The 22,903-nt window shown below is 40.4% G+C and overlaps 1 protein-coding gene across 48 annotated transcripts in view; it reads left to right on the forward strand.

Annotated features, from left to right (window-relative positions):
* Positions 1 to 22,903, forward strand: part of MADD (MAP kinase activating death domain) — a 52,136-nt gene that overhangs the window by 21,290 nt on the left and 7,943 nt on the right. For 19 of the 48 annotated variants that reach the window (XM_081279240.1, XM_081279229.1, XM_081279196.1 and 16 more), the window contains 9 exons: positions 976 to 1,076; positions 2,354 to 2,437; positions 2,758 to 2,916; positions 5,254 to 5,356; positions 5,635 to 5,697; positions 5,929 to 6,049; positions 6,155 to 6,260; positions 7,905 to 8,015; positions 10,874 to 10,981. In XM_081279240.1, the coding sequence (XP_081135366.1) occupies positions 976 to 1,076; positions 2,354 to 2,437; positions 2,758 to 2,916; positions 5,254 to 5,356; positions 5,635 to 5,697; positions 5,929 to 6,049; positions 6,155 to 6,260; positions 7,905 to 8,015; positions 10,874 to 10,981 (956 nt within the window). Of the gene's footprint in view, positions 1 to 975; positions 1,077 to 2,353; positions 2,438 to 2,757; positions 2,917 to 5,253; positions 5,357 to 5,634; positions 5,698 to 5,928; positions 6,050 to 6,154; positions 6,261 to 7,904; positions 8,016 to 10,873; positions 10,982 to 20,240; positions 20,540 to 22,903 lie in introns of those variants that run through there. The other 29 variants (XM_081279243.1, XM_081279216.1, XM_081279200.1 and 26 more) reach the window with 6 other exon arrangements.

Genomic DNA, 22,903 nt, shown 5'->3' on the forward strand with positions numbered 1-22,903 from the left:
CAAGCACCAGGAAGTGAAAAAGCAAAAAGCTTTGGAAAAACAGAGTAAGGAACAAATGCCCCTTCCTGTCCTTAAGTCTCCCATACCTGCCAACTTCCCAGGCCCAGTTGGGGCAGGCTCCCTTTGTCAGCCCCACCCCAAATTTACTCTTGGGGGGTATAGGACTGAAAGCAGGTAGGTGGTGTGTGACTCCGAGGTATATGGCTTGTAGACTGCTTCTTGCCCCTCCCCTTGTAGCTAGCAGTGAGGGTGTCGACTGAGTAAAATCCCTTAGACTGGTTTTCTACTGCGGCAGAGTTGGTGGGGAGAACCTTTGCTGATTGCAGAGTCCCTCATTGGCTCATAGCTCCCTCACCGTTAGGAGGCCTGTGGGCACAGTTGGCAGAGATGGTTGCTGTCCCTCTGTGTTGAGTCTGTAGCTGCCCACCTCTCCCTCTGGTGGCTTGCCTAGGCACGCTTTCTGGCTTTCTGTCATTCTGTCTTTCTGCCATACCATTGTGGGTGGGTGGGGTAGAATGGGATTTTTTTTTCTCAAATGTAGGCATTATAGGATGGGGTAGGTGAGTGTTCCTCTCTCTTTTAGCCTAACCTTTTCTGGCCCCTTTGGGTGCATCTGCGTGGGAAGCACTGAATGACCTGGGGACCTTAAATGATCTCGGCATCAATGAAGCTCTGATTCTGGGTGCCATGGAATGTGGTTTAGACGTTTGTTTGTGGAAACTTCTCTGTTTTAGGATGATTTGCTTAGAATTTTCTCAGACTGAGACGATGGCTGCAAAGTCCCTTGAGACTAGGTCTAATTTGTACCTGGGGACCTCTTCCTCCAGTGATTCCTGGGGGTGGAGGGGCAGTCCCTGGAAAGGTGACTGGGACATGCTGAACAGGTCTTGGACCAGGCTGTGCTGCTGTCCCACTCCCTTCACCAGCCTGCCCCGAGCCTCTGTGTGTGAGTAACAGAAGTTTTCCCCTACTCAGGGCCCGACATAATCAAACCTACCTTTGACCTTGGTGAAACAGAGGAGAAAAAATCACAGATCAGCGCAGATAGTGGTGTGAGCCTGACATCTGCTTCCCAGGTTTGTGGCAACCTTGTTGAAAATCGTCAAGGTTAAATTTGCTATCTCGGGCTGGGGACATAGCTCAGTTAGTAGAGTGCTTGCCTTGCATGTACAAGACCCTGGGTTCAATCCCCAGCACCACAAAAAAAAAAAAAAAAAAAAAAAAGAAAAAAAATTTGTTATTTCACAACACATTTCTATTTGTTTGTTTATTTATTTATTTTTATGGTGCTCGGGATTGAACTCAGGGCCTCACACATGCTAGAAAAATACTCGATCACTGAGCTACACCTTCAGCCCCTATTTTAACTTCAGTTAAAAACAACAACAAAAAAGAAGCAACAACTTCAAAACAACATATCCCATTATAGAGCAATAATTTAATGAGTATACTAGATACAATATTAATATCTATTAAAGATTGTGTTTTCAAGCTAGTGTGGTGGTACACGTCTGTAATCCCAGAAGCTTAGGAGACTGAGGCAGGAGGATTGCAAGTTTGAGGCCAGCCTGGGCAACTTAGCAAGACCTTGTTTCAAAATAAAAAATAAAAAAGAACTAGAGATGTAGCTTAGTGGTAAAGCATCCCTGGGTTCAATCCCCAATCCAAAAAAAAGATTGTGCCTTCAAAAATTTAGTGACATAGGAAAATATTTCCAAAACTAGGTATACAATATTAATTCAATTTTATTATAAGAATGTATTTAGAGGGCTGGGATTGTAGCTCAGTGGTAGAGCACTTGCCTTGCATGCATGAGGCCCTGGATTCAATCCTCAGCATCATATTAAAAAAATAAATGAATAGATAAAATAAAGACATTAAAAAAAGTATTTAGAAAAAGACTAAAAGGAAATTATGAAAAACAGTGGTTAATGTGGGTGGCAGATTTGTGGCTTATTCTTATTTCCTTATTCTTTCATGTGTTTTCTGCAATGAGTGTGTATTTTTTAATGTGTATTATTTCTTTTTCGTTATGTAAGTCATAAATTTTCTATCAAAGAAAAAATAAGAGGCTGGGGTTGTGGCTCAGGGGTAGAGTGTTCGCCTCGCACGTGCGAGACCCTGGGTTCGATCCTCAGCACCACATAAAAATAAATAAGTGAAATAAAGGTATTGTGTCCAACTACAACTAAAAAATAAATATTTAAAGAAAAAAGAAGTTGCTCATGACCTCTCTAGAGATGATATCAGAAGGGTGGGGAGGGGAGAAGGAAGAAGGTACAGTATTTCTGAGGGAAACCGAGAGCAGGTAGGACACCTCTCCTACTATGTCTGTCCCTGTATCTTATTGCAGAGAACTGATCAAGACTCAGTCATCGGTGTGAGTCCACCTGTTATGATCCGCAGCTCAAGTCAGGATTCTGAAGTTAGCACCGTGGTAGGGGAACACCACACTGGCATCTTGGTGGGCGGAGTGTGGGTTCCCCCTTTGGAAAAGGGGGCTTCTTTATCTTTGGAGGCTGCTCTTAGTCTCAGGTCAGCATGGGTCTCATGGTGGAGATAGGTACCTTTCATAGGGACACATATACAGGATTTCACAGGGCTTCTCCTCATCTTATGAAGAAAGTACTTAGAGAAGCCACCTGACTCACTTGTAAAATTTGATGCTTTCTTATTGTAGCAGAGAGCTCAAATAGTGTGACATTTCTGGGGCCCTTCCCTGGGGAATATCTCTTACTACCTCTTTTCCCTTTCCAGGTGAGTAATAGTTCTGGAGAAACGCTTGGTGCAGACAGTGATCTGAGCAGCAATGCAGGTGATGGACCAGGTGGCGAGGGCAGTGCCCACTTGGCAAGTTCCCGGGGTACTTTGTCTGATAGTGAAATTGAGACCAACTCCGCCACAAGTGCCATCTTTGTAAGCTTTGTTTACTAACAAAAGAAGACCATTTCTTTAATGGGGGAGGGAAATAGGTTAGAAAAGAATGAAAAGTTGAGATACAATAAGAAGAAAAAGATGGAACTGGGGAAGGGTATATAGTTCAGTGGTAGAGCACTTGCCTTATAGTTGCAAGGCCCTAGGTTCCATCCCCAGCACCAGAAAGAAAGAAAAAAGAAAAGGAAAATGTAAAGTAAGGTATAGATAATATTTGGCTTTAAGAACAATGTTTTTTAAGGCATTTGTCAGTAATTTGACTCCAAGATCTAGACTTTTAGAACCCTGTCCTTAATCATAGGTGAGTTAAGTGTCCTTCTCAATCAGATATGAGCTTTGAATCATATGTAGTAATAATCCCCATATTTTAAAATTGATTGATTTTTAATTGATGCATTATAGTTGTACATAAAAATGGAGTTCATTGTTATGTATTCATGCATGCACATGGCATAGTCTATGATCCTCATATTTAAAATGGACCAAGCAAAACCTTTGTGGATATCAGGAAAATTGTAACTCTCATTTAGTGCCAGTCTACATATTAACTGTGGATCAGTCCAGTTTTATTTTGGTTACTGCTCTATTTCTATATAGTACCTTGAAACAATATTTCGGGACTGGGGTTTTAGGTTAGTGGTAGAGCGCTTGCCCAGCAAGTGTGAGGCACTGGGTTTGATCCTCAGCACCACATAAAAATAAAAAAATAAAATATATTGTACCTATCTACAACTTTAAAAAGTTATAAAAAATAGTATTTCATTACTAACATTTAAAATATTTACTCATTAATAAACATATGTGAAGTGATTGATAAGTGCCAGATTCCATACTAAAGGAACAGAGAGGAATAAGGCATGATTCTCACTCTCAATAAATTTGTAATTCGACAGATTGCTATAAATAGTCTCTTCTGATAGGCAAGGGGAACAAAGCCTTAGGAAAAAAAGAACTTGCCCTAGGTCACCCAAAGTTCTTGGCTAACTGTAATGAAATGAATTCTTTTTAGTCTTTGCCTTAGACAAGTAAGGCAAGTGTATGTGTGCCTCTTTATATGCATTAAATACTCTGATACACTTGCCTCTTTGTTAGAGAAGAGAATGGGTATTCTGTAGAAGAGCTCATAGATCCTTATCTTTGGTCTGTGGGGAGAATGGAAAATAAAATTTAAAAGAAATCAATTATTTAACTCTGGTTACTAAGACGTTCTGTAGATGTATTTCTTCTAATAGTGATTCCCAGAGTGAAGGTTAGGATAGGATTGGGAATCAGGGTCCCTCAAGTTAATGGGCCTTAACTCTGAGCTCAGGAATGTTTTAGCAAGAATATTTAAAATCCTTCCAATGTGCTTCTGTTCTGGATGTTAAAATTAATATCATGGAATATCAGTCTTCAGAAAGCCATTCATTCAGCTCTGTGCTACCTTTCCTAGACCTTCCTGAGACAAATTCTTACTTGTCCTAAGCTGGTGCAAGAGATCTATGTACAGTTGAGTTGCTAAGTGCAGTTACCTAAATTTCTTGGTTCAAAGAGCTGTTTTAACAAGAATAAATTATGCTAACTCTGTATGGCCCATTGAACAAAGTATTGGGCTGTGAACTAGGAAACTGGCATTAAGTCACACTAATTAGATATTGCCCAATAACCTTTGATCAGTTGCTCCTTTGCTTATTCTGTCCCTGTGTTACGAAAGGGCATGGTAATACTTACCTCTTACCTAGGCAGAAATGTTTTTGATTCAATAGAAAGTCTAATACTTCTGAAGTGACCAATGAAGTTAGTGATACTTCTCAGAGGCAGTAAGAGATGTAGGATAGAAGAAATTAACATTTTTAAATCAATTACCAACTGTGTGCCAGGCACTAAGTGCTTTTCATATTTAATCCTTGTGGGGTGTAGCTCAGTGGTGAAATGCATGAGACCCTGGTTCAATCCCTAGCACTAGAAAAAAATTAAATTTATTCCTTGCTGTAGTCCTATGATGAGGAAAAGCCTGTGTTCTTTCTACTATGTTGTGCTGCTATTCACTTTCTACTAATCTCTTAAGAGAATTTGCCTGGTTATTATTATTTTTTTTTAAGAGAAAGTTGTCATACAGAGTCTAAGGAGTGAAGATAAGTCAGAATGAAAGGTTGATCACTTGATTTGAGAGGCAGTAACAGAAAGCAGGGTTATCAGATTGATTTTTAGTCAAATCCTAGAGGCAAGCAAGGCCACTGGAATTTTTGTTGCTAATGGATGGTACCTGATGTGAGCCTTTTGGTGAGATGTTTGGTTTACCTTGTCCCTATTCACTGACCTATCACCTTGTCTCTCTAGGGTAAAGCCCACAGCCTGAAGCCAAAGGAGAAGCTGGCAGGCAGCCCAGTTCGCTCTTCTGAAGATGTAAGCCAGCGCGTCTATCTCTACGAGGGACTCCTAGGTGAGAAGTGGACTGGGAAGGCCCTTCACACTGAAAGAGAAAGCTGGGCTCAGCCAGAGGAGAGGGTAGTACTGGCCAGTAGCTGCTTGGCTCTTTGCTGATCTCAATGCTAACAATGGATAAAATTTCATTTCTGAAGCAAGCAAATTATTGGGTCTGGAACAAGCAGTAGGCGAAAACTAGATGAGATTGGATTTTGGCATTAATCAATAGCTGTCTTTCTGTGTTCCTTTCTTTACTTTCTTGCTGCCATGGTCTTTCCTGCTCACAATTGGCAGGAAGGGACAAAGGATCGATGTGGGACCAGTTAGAGGATGCTGCTATGGAGACCTTTTCTATGAGTAACCACTTTTCTTTGTGTGCTGTGTTCATGCTTCCTGCATGGGAGGGACTGGGCCTTACTCGGTATCATCTGGGTCTGGTGGCAGGAGTGTTAGATCTGGGGTAGAGGTTCATGTTTCCCATGGATTGGAATCACTCTCTTTGGTCTGGGGTTCACTCTCTTTATTTTTGTTTGGCAGCTGTATTCCTTCAATGTTAAATATTCTCTAAAAAGTCTTTATTCTACACAGGCAAAGAGCGTTCTACTTTATGGGACCAAATGCAATTCTGGGAAGATGCGTTTTTAGATGCTGTGATGTTAGAGAGAGAAGGGATGGGTATGGATCAGGGTCCCCAGGAAATGATTGACAGGTATGAAGCTTGAAAAACCTGTGGGAGTGTGCAAATCCAGCCTTCTCCCTGTTAGTTCGGTGGTCTCCTACCTGAGGGCTGACTTTTGCCTGGTCTTCTGCTTAGGTACCTGTCCCTGGGAGAACATGACCGGAAGCGCCTGGAAGATGATGAAGATCGCTTGTTAGCGACCCTTTTGCACAACCTCATCTCCTACATGTTGCTGATGAAGGTAATGTTGATTTTGCTTAGGTCTGGCTGTTACTGATGTTGGAAGGGCGAGGTTTGTTCCTATTGTCTAAATTCAGGTGTCCTTGGGAAGCTATTAAAACATTTTATGGGGAGCTGGGTGAGGTGGTGCATGCCTGTAGTCCCAGTGACTCGGGAGACTGAGGCAGGAGGATCACGAGTTCAAAGCCAGCCTCAGCAACTTAGCAAGGCCTTAAGCAACTCAGTGAGACCCTGTCTCTAAATAAAATACAAAATAGGGCTGGGATGTGGCTCAGTGGCCGAGTGTCCCTGAGTTCAATCCCTGGTACCCCTGATAAAAAGCATCTTATGGGGGATCTCTTTCTGATTGAAAAGTTTGATTCCTCTCTGTCAGCTTGCATAGGATCTCTTTAGCCGAAACTACCAGGATGTTATGCTAATGGGTGTTGTAAAGGTAATTGACCCTTTTATACTATGTTTATTTTGAATTTTATGTGGGCTCCCCTAAGTAGTCTTAGGATGCCAGTAGAGCTCCACACATAATACAATGGATTATTTATTCATTTTTTACATAGTAGTTTCTAAAACCTTAGAAAGGATGCTCAGAATTTACTTTTCAGCAGCAGCCTGTTTTCATATAGGATTTTTCAACAACTATAAAAAGAGCTAGCCATTAGCAAAGTAATGTTTGATATGGTTGTGCTTGGATTTTATACCTGTGGAAGAAGTATGGTACCAGATGAAAAGTCCTGCTCTGATAGGGAAACATAATTTTGGGGATCATGGGTAGAAGAGAGTTGTTTGAGAATAAGTCCTTGAGAAAAGCTTTCCTCCTGCTCTTCCCAGCTTCCTTAGATTTGAAGGGGTCAGTTAATCAAATGCAGAGAATTTTGGGTTGCTTCACTTTCTGTTGTAAGGTTCCCTCTACTCTGTTGAATTCCAGGGGCACCAGTTGACTGGTTGGGGAAAGATGGTGATTCTTAACCTTCAGAGGATCTCAGCTACTACAGGCTCAGAATTGCCATTCTGAGTCATTATTTCTACATTTTGCTCTGAGGAGCCCTTTAGGGGTGAATGTTATCTGTTGGGGATGACAGGAAGTGTCCCCTTGAAGCCTATCCACTCTCAGAGCCACTTTTTTGCAGGAGCTAACCAGAGATAGAACCAGGACTTTTCTCCCTGGTACATTGGCAGAACACCCAGTCAAAAGCATTCTCCATGTTCAGAGATGTGTTCTTTCAGAATCCCACTTCTTTATACAAAATACATGTATGAAGATGTGAAAAAAAAAGAATAGCGTTACCTTAGATTAGGCAGAGAGAAGTGATGGGAGGGGAGGGGAGGGGATGTGGGGATAGGAAAGATAGTAGAATGAAACAGACATTATTATTTCTGTGTGTATATATGTGACTGCATGACCAATATGATTCTGTAACCTGTACACTCAGAAAAATGAGAAATTATATCCCATCTGATTCAAATGTATGATATATCAAAGTCATTGTACTGTCATGTATAACTAATTAAAACAAATTAAAAAATTAAAAAAAAAAGAATCCCACTTTCTGTCAGATAGGAGGAAGCTCACTTGTACATTCTTTTGTCTCTACCTCAGTTGAAAGTAGTAGAGCAGATCCTTTATTAACATTCTATCTTGGTTTTCCAGGTGAACAAGAATGACATCCGAAAGAAGGTGCGACGTCTGATGGGAAAGTCACATATTGGACTTGTGTATAGCCAGCAAATCAACGAGGTGCTTGATCAGCTGGCGAACCTGGTGAGCATCGCTCGACCCTCCCCTGGGCTCTCCTTTTGATCACTTGCCATCCTCCCTGCTAGGCTTCTGGCCTAATGCATAGGTTTCCCCAAGGCCATTTCTCATCTGTGTCACTGTGCAGTCCAGTTCAGCCCTAGTTTTGAGGATAAGACAGTAGTCTAGATGAGGTTTTAGCCCTTATGTTCTGTACTAGGATTATATACTGAAACTACCTAGTGCAGAAGTTTCTACATGTGATCTTTGGATTCCTGAGAATCTACAAAGTAAAAACTGTTTTCATTATGATAGTAAAATGCCTGTTTCCTGGCAGTGGTGTGTAAACTGCTGACGCCTTAACACCCTGACTCCAAACTGTGCTAGCCCAGCCTCACCTCCATGATCTGTCACTTGTGAATGTCCTTGATAAATCAATGAAAACCATTGCTTTTATTAAACCTCTAATCACTGATCATATGTCTTTAATATTCTGAGTTACAAAATGGGAAGTATACATACTGCATTTCTGTTGCAAATGTAAGTACGATGAATGTTTTGAGGATAAACAGATTGAATTGCAAGATGAACTGTTAGCTTTGTTCCTGGATCACTACTTTTACTTGAAAGAATGACTAACAAACTATGGCTATTCAGAATTGAGTATTTAGCAGACATTTTCTCCAAAATTAATAGAGATGAGCCAGTTTCAAGGAAAACACTAGATAGTACTTTTACTAATGATAAGATTCAAGCTTACAAATGAAAATGAATATTTTGGACGATTTTTGAGCTTGAATTATCTCAATATTTTAAGAGATATTTTCTAATGAGATTGTTGATAACATTAATGAATTTTTTTTCTTTACATTGTGTAATGAGAAGGATTTTACAAATACAGTGTGTGATACTACAAGTTCAAGCATGGATAAAAGAAGCACTGAAAATATAATCTAGACAGGTAGATTTTAGTGTAATACTATGAAATGCTCATTGATGTGCTTTCTGGTTCTACCTAATGACTAACTTTTAAGAAACTGCTATTTTGGGGTTCGGGTTGTGGTTCAGTGGTAGCGCATTTGCCTAGTATGTGTGAGGCACTGGGTTCGATTCTCAGCACCACATACAAATAAATAAAATAAAATAAGGATCCATCAACAAATTAAAAAAAAGAAATTGCTATTTTGAGTTCTGGTATAGTGGCAAAGAAGAATATGCATATTTATCCAAAAAGGCTATTAAAATTCTTCTCCCTTTTCCAAACTGGTATGTGTAAGGTCAGATTTTCTTCATACACCTTAACCAAAGCAACATATTATAACAGGGTGAGGGCAGAAGCAGATATGAAAATGTAGCTATTTTCTATTAAGCCAAATATTAAAGAGATTTACAAAAATGTAAAACATTGTCTCTCTTCATTTTTGTTGTTGTTGGGGAAAATATATTTCTTTAAAAAATATGTTATTTAGGGTTGGGGATGTAGCTCAGTGGAACAGAGCTTGCCTAGCACATCTGAGGCACTGCTAGGTCTGGTCCTCAGAACACATAAAAATAAATCAATAAAATAAAGGTATTGTGTCCATCTAAAAAAAAGATGTTATTTATATTACCATATACTTGGTAGTTATTAATTATTTATTTTTAAATGAATTAATGGGGCTGGGTGTGTAGCTCAATGATAGAATGCTTGCTTAGTATGCTCAAGGCCCTAGGTTTAATCCCCAGCACTTAATAAAGAAGTTTATTAATTCTTTTTTTTTTTTTTTTTCATACCAGGGATTGAACTCAGGGGCACTCAACCACTGAGCCACATGCCCAGCCCTGTTTTCCCTATTTTGTATTTTATTTTAAGAGACAGGGTCTCACTGAGTTGTTTAGCACCTTCCCATTGCTAAGGCTGGCTTTGACTCATTATCGTCCTGCCTTAGCCTCCTGAGCTACTGGGATTACAGGCGTGCACCACCTTACCTGGCCTAATAAACATTTTTTTAATTCCTAGTTTTAATTTCTAGTATGGTAGATATGACTTATATAAACAAAAGCTCTTTGGAATCTTTAGTAATTTTTTGTTGTTGTACTGGGGATTGAACCCAGGCATGCTATCGCACTGATCTATATCCCCAGTCACTAAGTTGCCAAGGGTCTCTCTGAGTTGCTGAGACTGGCCTCCTGCCAGTCCTCCTGCCTCAGCCTAAATTTGCTAGCACATAGCATAGAAATTCTTTCGTTTTTGCAGTATTGGGGATTGAACCCCGGGCCTGAGAGTACTAGACAAACACTCTACCACTGCACTGTATTTCCAATTTCAGTAATTTTTAAGAGGTATAGAAGTTCTGAGACCAAAAGCTTCTTGAGCTGGGTGTGGTGGTGCACACCTGTAATCCTAGCCACTCGGGAGGCTGAGGCAGGAGGATCACAAATTCAAAACCAGCCTCAGGGGTTGGGGATGTGGCTCAAGCGGTAGCGCACTCACCTGGCATGAGTGCAGCCCGGGTTCGATCCTCAGCACCACATACAAACAAAGATGTTGTGTCCACCGAAAACTAAAAAAATAAATAAATAAATATTAAAATTCTCTCTCTCTTTAAAAAAAAAAAAAAAAAAACCCAGCCTCAGCAATAGCAAGGTGGTAAGCAGTGAGACCCTATCTCTAAATAAAATACAAAATAGGGCTGGAGATGTCACTCAGTGATCGAGTGCCTTTGAGTTCAATCCCCAGTACCCTCCACCCTCCCCAAAAAAAAGTTCTTGAACACTTATTTTCCTGGTGGCCAGGTGTTGAAAGATGAGATGATATTAATTTAATTGCTGAACAGGATATTCTTGGCCCAGAGCCATGTATAAAAGGGATGTATGAATGTCCCTAAAAATCTCTCTTTCCTCAGAATGGACGTGATCTCTCTATTCGATCCAGTGGCAGCCGGCACATGAAGAAGCAGACATTTGTGGTGCATGCAGGGACAGACACAAATGGAGATATCTTTTTCATGGAGGTAGGTACTGGTTCATGCTGGGGACCCAAAGGAACATTTGAAAGACATAAGGAGCTCCTAGGACTGGTGCCAGAATAATTTTCCCATTTATCTCATTTATCTTCATAATCCAGTTATTAAATTATTGCAAATAATTAAGTTAATGTGATAGGTTTTTCCCCACCATTTTTTGTGTGTCTGTGTATTTTTTTAAATAGGTGATATAGTCACATTGTCCATGAAGTAGCATATATTGGGAGGTCTTGCACTCATCCTGGTCCTCTTCTACTCAATTCCCCACTCACCTTTCCTCTTCATCCTGTAGGTAACCGCTTTTGTTGGCTTCCTTTGTATTTTCCAGTGTTTTTTATTATGCAAACAGATCTGGGGGTAAATTCTTATTTTTCCCCTTTCTTTCAGGCAGATGCCGCATTATATTCACTGGTCTATACCAGTGTTTGTTTTTTCATTAAATGTCATCCTGGCAGTCCTCTCTAACAGAACAAAGAAATTTCTTGTTCTTTCTATGTCCTTTCTTCCACTGTGTAATTGTGCCACAATTTATCTAGCCAGTCAGTACGTATAGATCCTTGTGTTGTGTCCAGTTTGTGTACTATGATTGACATTGTGCCTGCTTAATTTCATATATTGTAGTTGTGTCTGTAAGAATTCCTGGAAATGGGATTGCTGGACTAAAGGGACAGTATGTTTGTAAATTTGGTTGATATGACTGTTAGCTTAGCTACCTTTTAATATATTCTACCTGCTTGCTATTTATTTTGTTGAAGAAATTGAATCATTGGCTCTGTGGAGTAGCTCACATTTTAGACTTCGCATCTACCACGCGACCTGCGCAGTGGTTTCATTAATGAGGTTCTAGGCATTAAGTTAGTTAGAAGAGATCGAAATAAAACACACAAACCAGTACCTTATTTTACATTGCTAGGTCCGAGACGGCTCGCCTCCCTGGTTCCCGCCTCTAGCCGCCCAGCAGGGCAGCGAGGATTACTCTGGGCTAGCAGGAGAGAGAGAGAGCGAACACGCCTGGGAGCAGCCTTTTATTTGGGGGACAAGAGATTTAGGGGAGAATTCCATCCAATGAAGGTTGGGGGGGGCTGCACTCCAAGGTCAGGGTCAGTGATTGGGTCTCCAGGGTCAGTGGTCACGCACACCCCCACACGGATGGGCTCTCTCATCAGGAAAGGGTCGGGATAGCTCCAACACAGCCAGAGCGCCTCAGGCCCTTAACGGGAGTCACCCAATCACGTGTCAGAATGGCTCCCCACATATTCCCCCTTTCTTTTCTTAACAATGAGGCGGCGGTTCACTCTCTGGAGTCCCTGGATTCTTGATTGGAAGACTCGCCATCCTATAGTTACAATACAAAAGAGAATTAACAGCAAAGAGAATAATCCAATAATGTACCAAGCGGAGTGTTTAAGAATATTTCCAGGGTTGAATCCATTTAACTCCTTCAATATTTGGTTAGCCAAAGAAGAAGGATCTGAAAAATCAGCTCTATTATTTTGAATGTCTTGGATATGGTGATGAAGTTCCAGAATATCCAAGCTATTATTACTATTTTGCCAAATACCTAATAAATGGTTTTTAACCTTCTCCCAATCCCAGAGAGAAGCATTGTACTTGGCAGCTGTAACACATACATATTTATAATTAGCATGGCATTTAAGCCTTTCCTTAAATTTTAAGGCTGAAAGTTCATTACCAATGTTTATAACAGTCGCCTCTAAGGCGTTTAACTTAGTCTCAATCCTTTCATCAATATTTACTTGATTACGCAGAGCCTTGGAAGTATTTTGAGCTAAATTATTAAGAAATTTTGCATGTTGAATATTCTGAGACAATGTCAGAGATGCAGAGACAGTTGAGGCAATAAATGAGACCAGTGCTAAGACACCAACAATTATGACTCCAATAGCACGTCTAGGTCTTGTTAGCTGGGCATGAATTTGCTGCAGGACTTGTAAACCAGCATCAGCATACCATGGCTCTGAAATATTAGCAGGTAATAAAACAAAAGAGGGCTGATGAAGTATCAGCACTCCTTTTCCTCCATTATACCTAGAAATACAATTGGTTAGGTTGTACTTATTACAAGTAACAAAATATCTATCATCTATCCATTTAACTTTTACATTTCCAATAATTAAAACATAAGGAGATTGGACACAGGCTCTTAAGCCATAGCAAGATCCCTCTTTACAGTTCTTGCGGACAAATTTTGGTAAAGGTTTATCTGTAAAATGTAAATACTCTGAGGCAGCAATTAAACGCCAAATATCTTTTTGAATACCTCCTTCACTATAAGTTAAAATATTACTAACAAATCCTGCAGGTGTCATAGCAGAATTTCTTCGTAATTGTCTCTTATCAATTTTTGGAGACCAGTCTAAAATATACCCACTAGTTTTAGGCACCTTATGTTGTACAGGAAAGGTATTTACACAATCCATCCATTTAGGAAAGGTGCCAATCTCAATTATAGAACTATTTGGACAGTGGGGTACCGGAGGAGGTTTTGCAGAAATGACTGGCTTGTTATGGGAAAGTCCCATCTTAATTACTGATCTAGTATTAGGTTTTAAGTCCCCATAAATAGAATTATTTGTCAGTCTAGGTTTACCGATCGCTGTCTTTTCTTCAAATGATACTTTCAGACAGCCAGCATGTTTATCATGTGACCAACATAAAGGTAATTGGGCACTGTAGCCAGAATAATTAAATCTAGTCACATGATTGGGAGTAATATGAGTATCTGTAAATCCTCCCATCATGAATGAGTCATTAGTAAATACTGGAATAGATTCTCCAGTCCACACAGCTGGGTGTACCAGGGGTGGATCTGGGAAATATGTCCAATAAGTGTCTACTTGATTCCCTTTTACCTGACAGCCCAGTAGGGCAATTACTGTTGCTACCATCAAGACTGGGGTCCTGTTCTTTCCTAGGCGTCGAAGTATTTGGGAGGCCTGGGTTGTCAATTTCTTCACATCTTTCCACGAAATCAGCTTCTCGGCTGGTTCAATCTGGTCTTTCTTCATCTTTTTCCGATATTTCCTCCTTCTGGGTAGTGGTTCCTCCGGGTCGATCCTCAGTCGCTTGAGTCTGGGTTTTATCTCCTCCATGTCTGATAGCACGTTCAGGTACCCAAATAGGACGGAAAGCACCTTCTGGAAAAATACAAGCATGCCTTTTTCCCGCATTATTACTGGGTTTGGACCCTTCCATTGACCAGTCTGTAAATCTTTCCACAGAACTCTGCCTAAAGGGCCTGTCACTGAGGGAGACATTTGTCTCTCAGCAGCAGTGTGACCTTCTGTGTCACAGTTTAAAAAATTTAAAACAAACAAGGCATGATTAAGGCTATTTTGGGGAGTCACTATCTTATTCCCCCTTTTCAATTTTTGTAATTGAAGCTTAATAGATAAATGAGCTCGTTCTACAATGGCTTGACCTTGGGGGTTATAAGGAATTCCTGTTTTATGATTAATTTCAAACTCTTGGCAAAATTGTTGAAAAGAAGAGCTTACATAAGCTGGAGCATTATCTGTTTTAATCTGCTTAGGGCACCCTAAAACGGAAAAGGCTGCTAAGCAATGAGAAATTACATATTGAGTATTTTCCTTAGTACGTGCTGTGGCAAAAATAAATCTAGAATAAGTGTCCACTATGACATGCACATAACATTGCTTACCAAATTGAGGAATATGAGTTACATCCATTTGCCATATCTGATTTGGTTTTAATCCACGGGGATTTACCCCTGATGGCAGAGATGGAGTGTGAATAACACACTTAGGACATTGGCTTACAATCTGACGAGCTTGTTCTCTGGTAATACTAAATTTTTTACGTAAGCTAGAAGCATTTTGATGATGCAAGGAATGGGAAGCTAGTGCACAGTCATATGAAGACATCTGTTGACAAAAAGCTACTAATTTATCAATTTTGTCATTACCTGTAACTAGAGGTCCGGGAAGGTTAGTATGGGCACGGATGTGTCCAATGAAACATGGGAACTTTCGCATTAGCACTGTCTTTTGTAAATTATGAAATAATTCAAATAACTCCTGTGATGAAGTAAACCCAATAACTGAGGTTTCAATATTTTTGGTAACTCCGACTGCATATAAGCTGTCAGAATAGATATTAATAGGCTCATTTGAAAAATAATCTAAGGCACAAATCAGAGCTTGGAGCTCTGCCCTTTGGGCAGAAGTATAAGAAGTTTGTATTACCTCTGTGTGAACACGGCTGAAGAAACCTGCCTTACCAGAGTTGGAACCATCTGTGAACACCGATAAAGCTCCCTCTATTGGATGAGAACGTACAATCTTTGGAAAAATAAGTGATGTTAATGATGCAAATTGTACAATCTTATCACGAGGATAATGGCTATCTATTTGCCCAGGAAAATCTGCAAAAGCTATCTGCCATGAGGTAGAAGTTTGAAAAAGCCAATTAGTCTGTTGAACAGAAAATGGAATAATTATGATATCAGGCTCAGATCCAATTAATTGTAAAATCCTAGTTCTACCCTTAATTACTAATTGAGCTATAGAATTATGAAAAGGAATTAATGTTTTTTGAGGGGAGTGAGATAAATAAATCCATTCAATAACTCCTAATCTTTGCCATATGGCTCCTGTTGGGGTATGCTCGGTTGGAAATATTAATAAATACATTATTTCTTTAGGATCTATTCTAGTAAGCTGTGCATTTTTAATTGCAATTTCCACTTTCCTTAAGGCTGCCTTAGCTTCTAAAGTTAGTTGACATGGAGAGGTTGGAGAAGGATTTCCTTGTAATATCTGAAATAAAGGATTTAACTCAGAAGTAGTTAGCTTTAAAGATGGTCTTAGCCAGTTAATATCTCCTAATAGTTTTTGAAAATCATTAAGGGTACGTAACTCCTTAACTCTTATCTGAAGATTTTGAGGACGGATTGTACGTCCTTGAATTATCTGACCTAGATATTGAAAAGGAGATACCTTTTGAATTTTTTGAGGAGCTATACATAAACCCATTGCTGTAAGTGAAGTCTCTAACTGAGTAAAAATTTCTGAAAGTACTTCTGGATTAGCATGAGCCAATAATATATCATCCATAAAATGAATAATGTATGCATCAGGGAAGCTATTTCTAATGGGATCTATTGCCTGGTCAACATATTTTTGGCACAGTGTAGGGCTATTACGCATTCCCTGAGGAAGCACCTTCCAACAGTATCTTTTAACAGGTTCCTTAAAATTAATTGCTGGGACAGTGAAAGCAAATCTTTCACAATCTTCAGGATGTAACCTTATAGAGAAAAAACAGTCTTTTAAATCTATTACCATCAAGCTATAATCTAAAGGAATGGCTGTGGGGGAGGGAAGTCCTGGCTGTAATGATCCCATAGGCTGATTTATTGCCCTTAAATCCTGTAGTAATCTCCAATTTCCTGACTTTTTCTTAATAACAAAAATAGGTGTATTCCAAGGGCTAAGTGTTGGTTCAATATGACCAGCCTGAAGTTGTTCCTCAACTAATCTATGAATTATTTTAAGCTTTTCCCCTGAGATGGGCCACTGAGAAATCCATATAGGCTCTTCTGTGAGCCACGTGATTTTTTCAGCTGTCTTAGGGATCGGGGAAGTACTCAGGGCCCCTAGTAAAAATTCTGGTCTGGAGTATTTACTAATCTTTGTCGTGGAGACTGGCTTGTAAACAGATATTCTTCCTGAAAGGTCTCCTTATCATCTCTAGGAAAATACCTCTGATTAATTTCCTCAACTGATCTTATAGAATTTGGAGTAACTAATAACAGTCCCATTTTGGCTAAAATATCTCTCTTAGAAGCCTTGAAAATCATTAGGGGTTTGTACGGAAACTGTGGTTCCGCTCCGGTAAAATTAAAGATGGCGGCCCCCATGGCCGGCGCGATGACGTCACACTGTGCGACCTCCCCTGGAATTCCCGGGCTCCCGCTAGGAGGGAATGCTGGCGGTGGTGAGAAAGCGGGCTGATCCGCGCCATCTGAATTCTCCGCATGGGGCTGCGAGTCTAAGTTCACATTTCTAACTTTGGTCCCTAGTGCTTTTGTTCTTAAACGGCTCAAGGGAAAGGAAATTAACTTAGCCTCAGGCCGATTTTCCATTTGAATAGACTTAACAGCTCCTTGAATGGCTTTTAAAAGGTCTTCAGGGGGCTGCGAACTCTGGCCCATATTTTTAAAAAGACAGACTTCTAGGGCTGTCCAAGTTTTCTGTATATTCTCTATACCTCCAGGTATTTCAGTAGAAAGACAGACTCTCTGTAACTTCCTTCCTAATTTTTCCCAAGTAAATTTGGAGACTCTTGGTCACAAAACCAAGGACAATATTCACCTACAATCTTTAAGAATTGTAATAACTGAGTTTTCTTTATCTGTTTTCCTTTCTGATTAATTATACTGTCTAAAATAGTCAGATACGGGCTGGGGATGTGGCTCAAGCGGTAGCGCGCTCGTCTGGCATGCGTGCGGCCCGGGTTCGATCCTCAGCACCACATACAAACAACGATGTTGTGTCCGCCGATAACTAAAAAATAAATATTGAAAAATTCTCTCTGTCTCTCTCTCTCCCTCTATCACTCTCTCTTTAAAAAAAAATAAATAAATAAATAAATAAATAAAATAGTCAGATACATTTCCTTATCCGAAGAAGTAGAATTTCCCATTTTAAGTAATTTAACGTCTCTTTCCTTCAATATCTCCCGGTACTTTTGTGACCCAAATGTCACCTCTTCCTTATCTTTATCTTTATTCCTTATTTTCCTTATTTCCTCTTTATTTCTTTTTCCTTATCTTTTTAGCGTGCGCTCCCACTCAATCTAACTAATTCAGAATGCCCCCCTCGTGGGCGCCAATTCTACCACGCGACCTGCGCAGTGGTTTCATTAATGAGGTTCTAGGCATTAAGTTAGTTAGAAGAGATCGAAATAAAACACACAAACCAGTACCTTATTTTACATTGCTAGGTCCGAGATGGCTCGCCTCCCTGGTTCCCGCCTCTAGCCGCCCAGCAGGGCCGCGAGGATTACTCTGGGCTAGCAGGAGAGAGAGAGCGAACACGCCTGGGAGCAGCCTTTTATTTGGGGGACAAGAGATTTAGGGGAGAATTCCATCCAATGAAGGTTGAGGGGGGGCTGCACTCCAAGGTCAGGGTCAGTGATTGGGTCTCCAGGGTCAGTGGTCACGCACACCCCCACACGGATGGGCTCTCTCATCAGGAAAGGGTCGGGATAGCTCCAACACAGCCAGAGCGCCTCAGGCCCTTAACGGGAGTCACCCAATCACGTGTCAGAATGGCTCCCCACACTAGCACATTCTAGAGATTTGATCACTTTTCAATTCAATATTTTGCTGGAGACAGTGGCACATACCTGTAATTCCAGCAGCTCCAGAGGCTGAGGCAGGAGGATCATAAGTTCAAAACCAGCCTCAGAACTTAGTGAAGCCCTGAGCAACTGAGTGAGACCCTATCTCAAAATTTAAAAATAAAATAAAAAGGGCTGGGGATATGGCTCAGTGGTTAAGCACCCCTAGGTTCAACCCCTGCTTAATTTCATACATTGCAGTTGTATCTGTAAGAGTTCCTGGAAATGGGATTGCTGGATTAAAGGGACAAACATTTGTAATTTTGGTTGGTATGATTCTTTACCTTTTAATATATTTTAAAGTTAAATAAATAAAAATTAAAAAATTTTAAAAATCAATATTTTGGCAAGAATACTTCCTAGGCGGTGCTATATAGTTACTTCCTGTGGCCTCACAGGGTCCTCTCTTATGGTTCAGATGTGGGCAGCCTAAACCAGCCACTGTAAAGTACCTCATTTGTCTCCTGGTTTTATGTATGGTATTTTTTGCATGTAAAAATATTTTATTTTTATGTAAATTAGTTAACAGAATGCTTTTATGGCTTTGGATTTTGATTAATAATTAGTAAAAGCATTCTCCACTCCAGGATTTTCATGGAAATTGACTGTGTTTTTTTCATTTCCATGTTTTTGGTTTTTGGCAGTACTTGTGATTGAACCCAGGTTCTTCTGTCACTGAGCTACATCCTCAGCCCTTTTTATTTTATTTTGAGACAGGATCTTGCTAAGTTGCCAAGGCTGGCCTTGAATTTGGGAATCCTCCTGCCTCCTAAATTGCTGGGATTACAAGTGTGGGCCATCATGTCTGGCCAGAAAAGATCTATTTTTAGAATTAAAAACATGGAAATTTCCCTGGCCTTGGCTCATGACTATAATCCCAGCAACTTTAGAGACTGAAGCAGGGGGATTCCAAGTTCAAGGCCAGCCTGGGCAACTTAACTAGACTCTGTCTCAAAGTAAAATAATAAAAAGGGCTGGGGGTGTAGCTCAATGGTAGCATGCCCCTGGTTCAAGACCCAGTACTGCAAAAATAAATTAAAAATAAAATAAAATGGGGGCTGAGGCTGTAGCTCAGTGGTAAAGCGCTTGCCCCGCATGCATGAGGCACTGAGTTCAATCCTCAGCACCACATAAAAATAAATAAAGATACTATGTGTTCATCTACAACTAAAAAATATACATTAAAAATATTTAAAGGGCTGGGTTTATGGCTCAGTGGCAGAGCGCTTGCCTAGCAGGTGGGAGGCTCTGGGTTTGATCCTCAGTACCACATAAAAATAAATAAAGATACTGTGTCCAACTAAAAAAAAAAAATAAATATTTTTAAAAATATTTAAAATAAATAAATTGATAAAATAAAAATAGAACTCTTGGGGCTGGGGATGTGGCTCAAGCGGTAGCGTGCTTGCCTGGCATGTGTGCGGCCCAGGTTCGATCCTCAGCACCACATACAAAAACAAAGATGTTGTGTCTGCCGAAAACTAAAAAATAAATATTAAAAAGTTCTCTCCCTCTCTCTCTTAAAAAAATAAATTAAAAAAAAATAGAACTCTTATAAGTAATTTTAGAGACTGGGTACAACTTCTATGTAAGTTATTAAAATTAAACAGTCTACATGTTGTCTGTTCCCTTTTGGTTTAGTTGAATTTGATTTTTGAACAGGTTGTTCACCAAACACAGGAGTGTGTACTCTGGAATCAGGAGGGTATGTGTCAGTGTGTCTGAGAAGAGAGTCATTTTCATGTCACCATTTGAGGTGTAAGAATTTGGTAGGGAGTTTCTCCGAGCTGAGGACTAATTTAAGACATTTGCACCACAGTAGAGGTGGCAGGTGATTCTTTTCTTTTTCTCTTAAATATAGCCAAGTCATTATGGTGGCACATACCTCTGATTCCAGCTACTTTCGGGGATGAGGTAAGAGGATCACAAGTTCAAGACCAGCCTCAGCAACTTAGGGAGATCGTGCCTCAAAAATAAAAAAGACTGCACTGTACAGCAAGCCTCATGCTGAGTCTCTGGAGTTGGGGCAGGATGCCTTACCCTCCTACATGCCTCTGCTTTGAAGTGTTGCCATGTCAAGGAAGAGAGCACATTGGCCACCCTGTCACCAACTGACTACCAAGAGGCTCTGAGCCTTTCTCAGCACAGTGAGCTGGCCACACCATCAGACAGCAATTTGGGAAGACTTTTTTAAATTATTAAATGCCAGGTCCAGTGGCACGTACGGTATAATCTCAGTAACTCAGGAGGTTGAGGCAGTATGATTGCAAGTTCAAGGCCAGCCTCAGCAACTTGGCAAAACCCTGTCTCAAAATAAAAAAATAGGATGGGGATGTGGCTTTGTGGTTTAGCACCCCTGAATTCAACCCCAAATACCAAAAAAAAAAAAAGTTTTGTGTGAATCCTTTAAGACTTTAAAAATTGCATATTTGTATAAATACAACTTATTTGCTTAGAATTAATAAGTGGTATTAAACCACCAACATTAATATATAATTTTTTCTTTTTGTTGTTGTTGTTTGTTTTGCAGTGCTGGGGATTGAACCAAGGGTCTCACCCACTCTAGACAAGTGCTCTACATCCTCACCCTACAATTTACTTTTTTGTTGTTGTTGTTGTTACCAGGGATTAAACTCAGGGAGCTTAACCACTGAGCCACATCCCAGCCCTTTTATATATTTAATTAGAGACATGGTCTCGATGAGTTGCTTAGGGCCTCACGAAGTTGCTGAGGCTAGGTTCAAACTCTAGATCTTCCTGCCTCAGACTCCTGAGTGGCTGGGATGACAGGCATGCACCAATGTACTTGGCTCACAGTTTGTTTTTTTTCCACTTAATATATCATGAACATCTTTCCATGGTTTTTCATTTTGTTTTGTTGGTTTGTTTTTGTTTTTTCAGTCCTGGGCATTGAACCCAGAAGTGCTCTGTTTCTGAACAACATCCTCATTTCTTTTTTCTCTTCTTTTCTTTTCTTTTTTTTTTTTTCTTTATTTTTTTTGAGACAGTGTCTTGCTAAATTGCTGAGGCTGGCCTCAAATTTGTGATCTTCCTGCCTCAGTCTCCCTGGTCACTGGGGTTACAGGTGTGTATCTTTGTGCCTGGCCATCTTTCTACATTTTTAAGTGGATGCTTAGCCATTTTGGTATTATATAGCTATACCATAATTTATTTAGTGCTTCCCACTGTTTTTTTTAACATTGCTTCATTGAATATCCTTGAACATATATTTCTGCACACTGATGTGAGAATTTCTATAGAATATATTCCTAGACATGAAATTTCCAGATCAAGCTTATATATATTTAAAATTTTAGTAGAGTCTGCCATTTTGCCATCCCAAAGACTACCAGTTTACATTTCCACCAGGAGCATAGGTGGACTGGGAGTCCTACTGGCCTAGAACCCATTTCTAATTCTTACTCTGCTATTCTAATTGCCCCACCCCCACCTTTTTTGCTGGTGGGGGCGGGGGTGGGTGGGTTATTGATGAATTGAATCCAGGGGCTTTCCACTGCTGCGCTATATCCCTAGCTCTTTTATTTTGAGACAGGGTCTAAGTGCTGAGACTGGCCTGGAACTTGCCAACCTCCTGCCTTAACTTCCTGAGTAGCTGGGATTACAGGTGTGTGCCACTGTACCTGGCTCAGTCTTTTCTTTAGAAAGCTTTTAGAACTCCAGTAATCTCTTGTGTAGGAGTTTAAACCTGATAGTCTCATGTATTCCTTACTCATTGACCTGATACTTATGAAGCACTTAATATATGCTAGGCACTGTGTTGAGTGTGGATTATAGTAGTAAATATGACTGTTGCCCTTCTAGAGTTGACAAACCATTGGAGAAGTTAAATAACTAAACATAGAATGTTGTAGAATGAGCTTTGTAAGAGAAGATGATTGGGGGGCAGGAGTTATGGGAATATGTAGTAGAGAGTGTGGGAATTGTGGACAGCCCCTCTGAAGAAGTGATCTTTGATCATACACTTGAAGGAGGAATAAGAGTGACAATTACAGTGAGGGAAGGGAAGACCAGTCCAATGATATTCAAGATGGAATGATGGGATTCAATGATGGATGTAGTGACAGGGAAAAGGAAAGATTTATGCATCACTTGTTCATTTCTGGCTTGAGCAGCAGGGTGAATGATGGTGTCATTTATGGCAGTAGGGGACTTAGAAGGAAGATCTGTTCAAGAGAAGATGCTGAATTCAGATTTAGACAAGGTGAGTTTGAGGGGCTGCATATGAGGTATCCACATAAAAACAGGTCAAGAGCTCAGGAGGCCAGGCCTCATATGGAGAGAGTTAAGAACCTTCAAAGCTGGGTTTGGTGGCACACTCCTGTAATCCCAGCAGCTTGGGAGGCTGAGGCAGGAGAATTGTGTGTTCAAAGCCAGCCTCAGCAACTTAGCAAGGCCCTAAGCAACTTAGTGAGATCTTGTCTCAAAAAAAAAAAAAGTGGGGGGGGGGGCTGGGGATGTGGCTCAAGCGGTAGCGCGCTCGCCTGGCATGCGTGCGGCCCGGGT

The sequence above is a fragment of the Spermophilus citellus genome, assembly GCF_964194105.1.
Source record: "Spermophilus citellus genome assembly, chromosome: 2".
Lineage (NCBI taxonomy): Eukaryota > Metazoa > Chordata > Mammalia > Rodentia > Sciuridae > Spermophilus > Spermophilus citellus.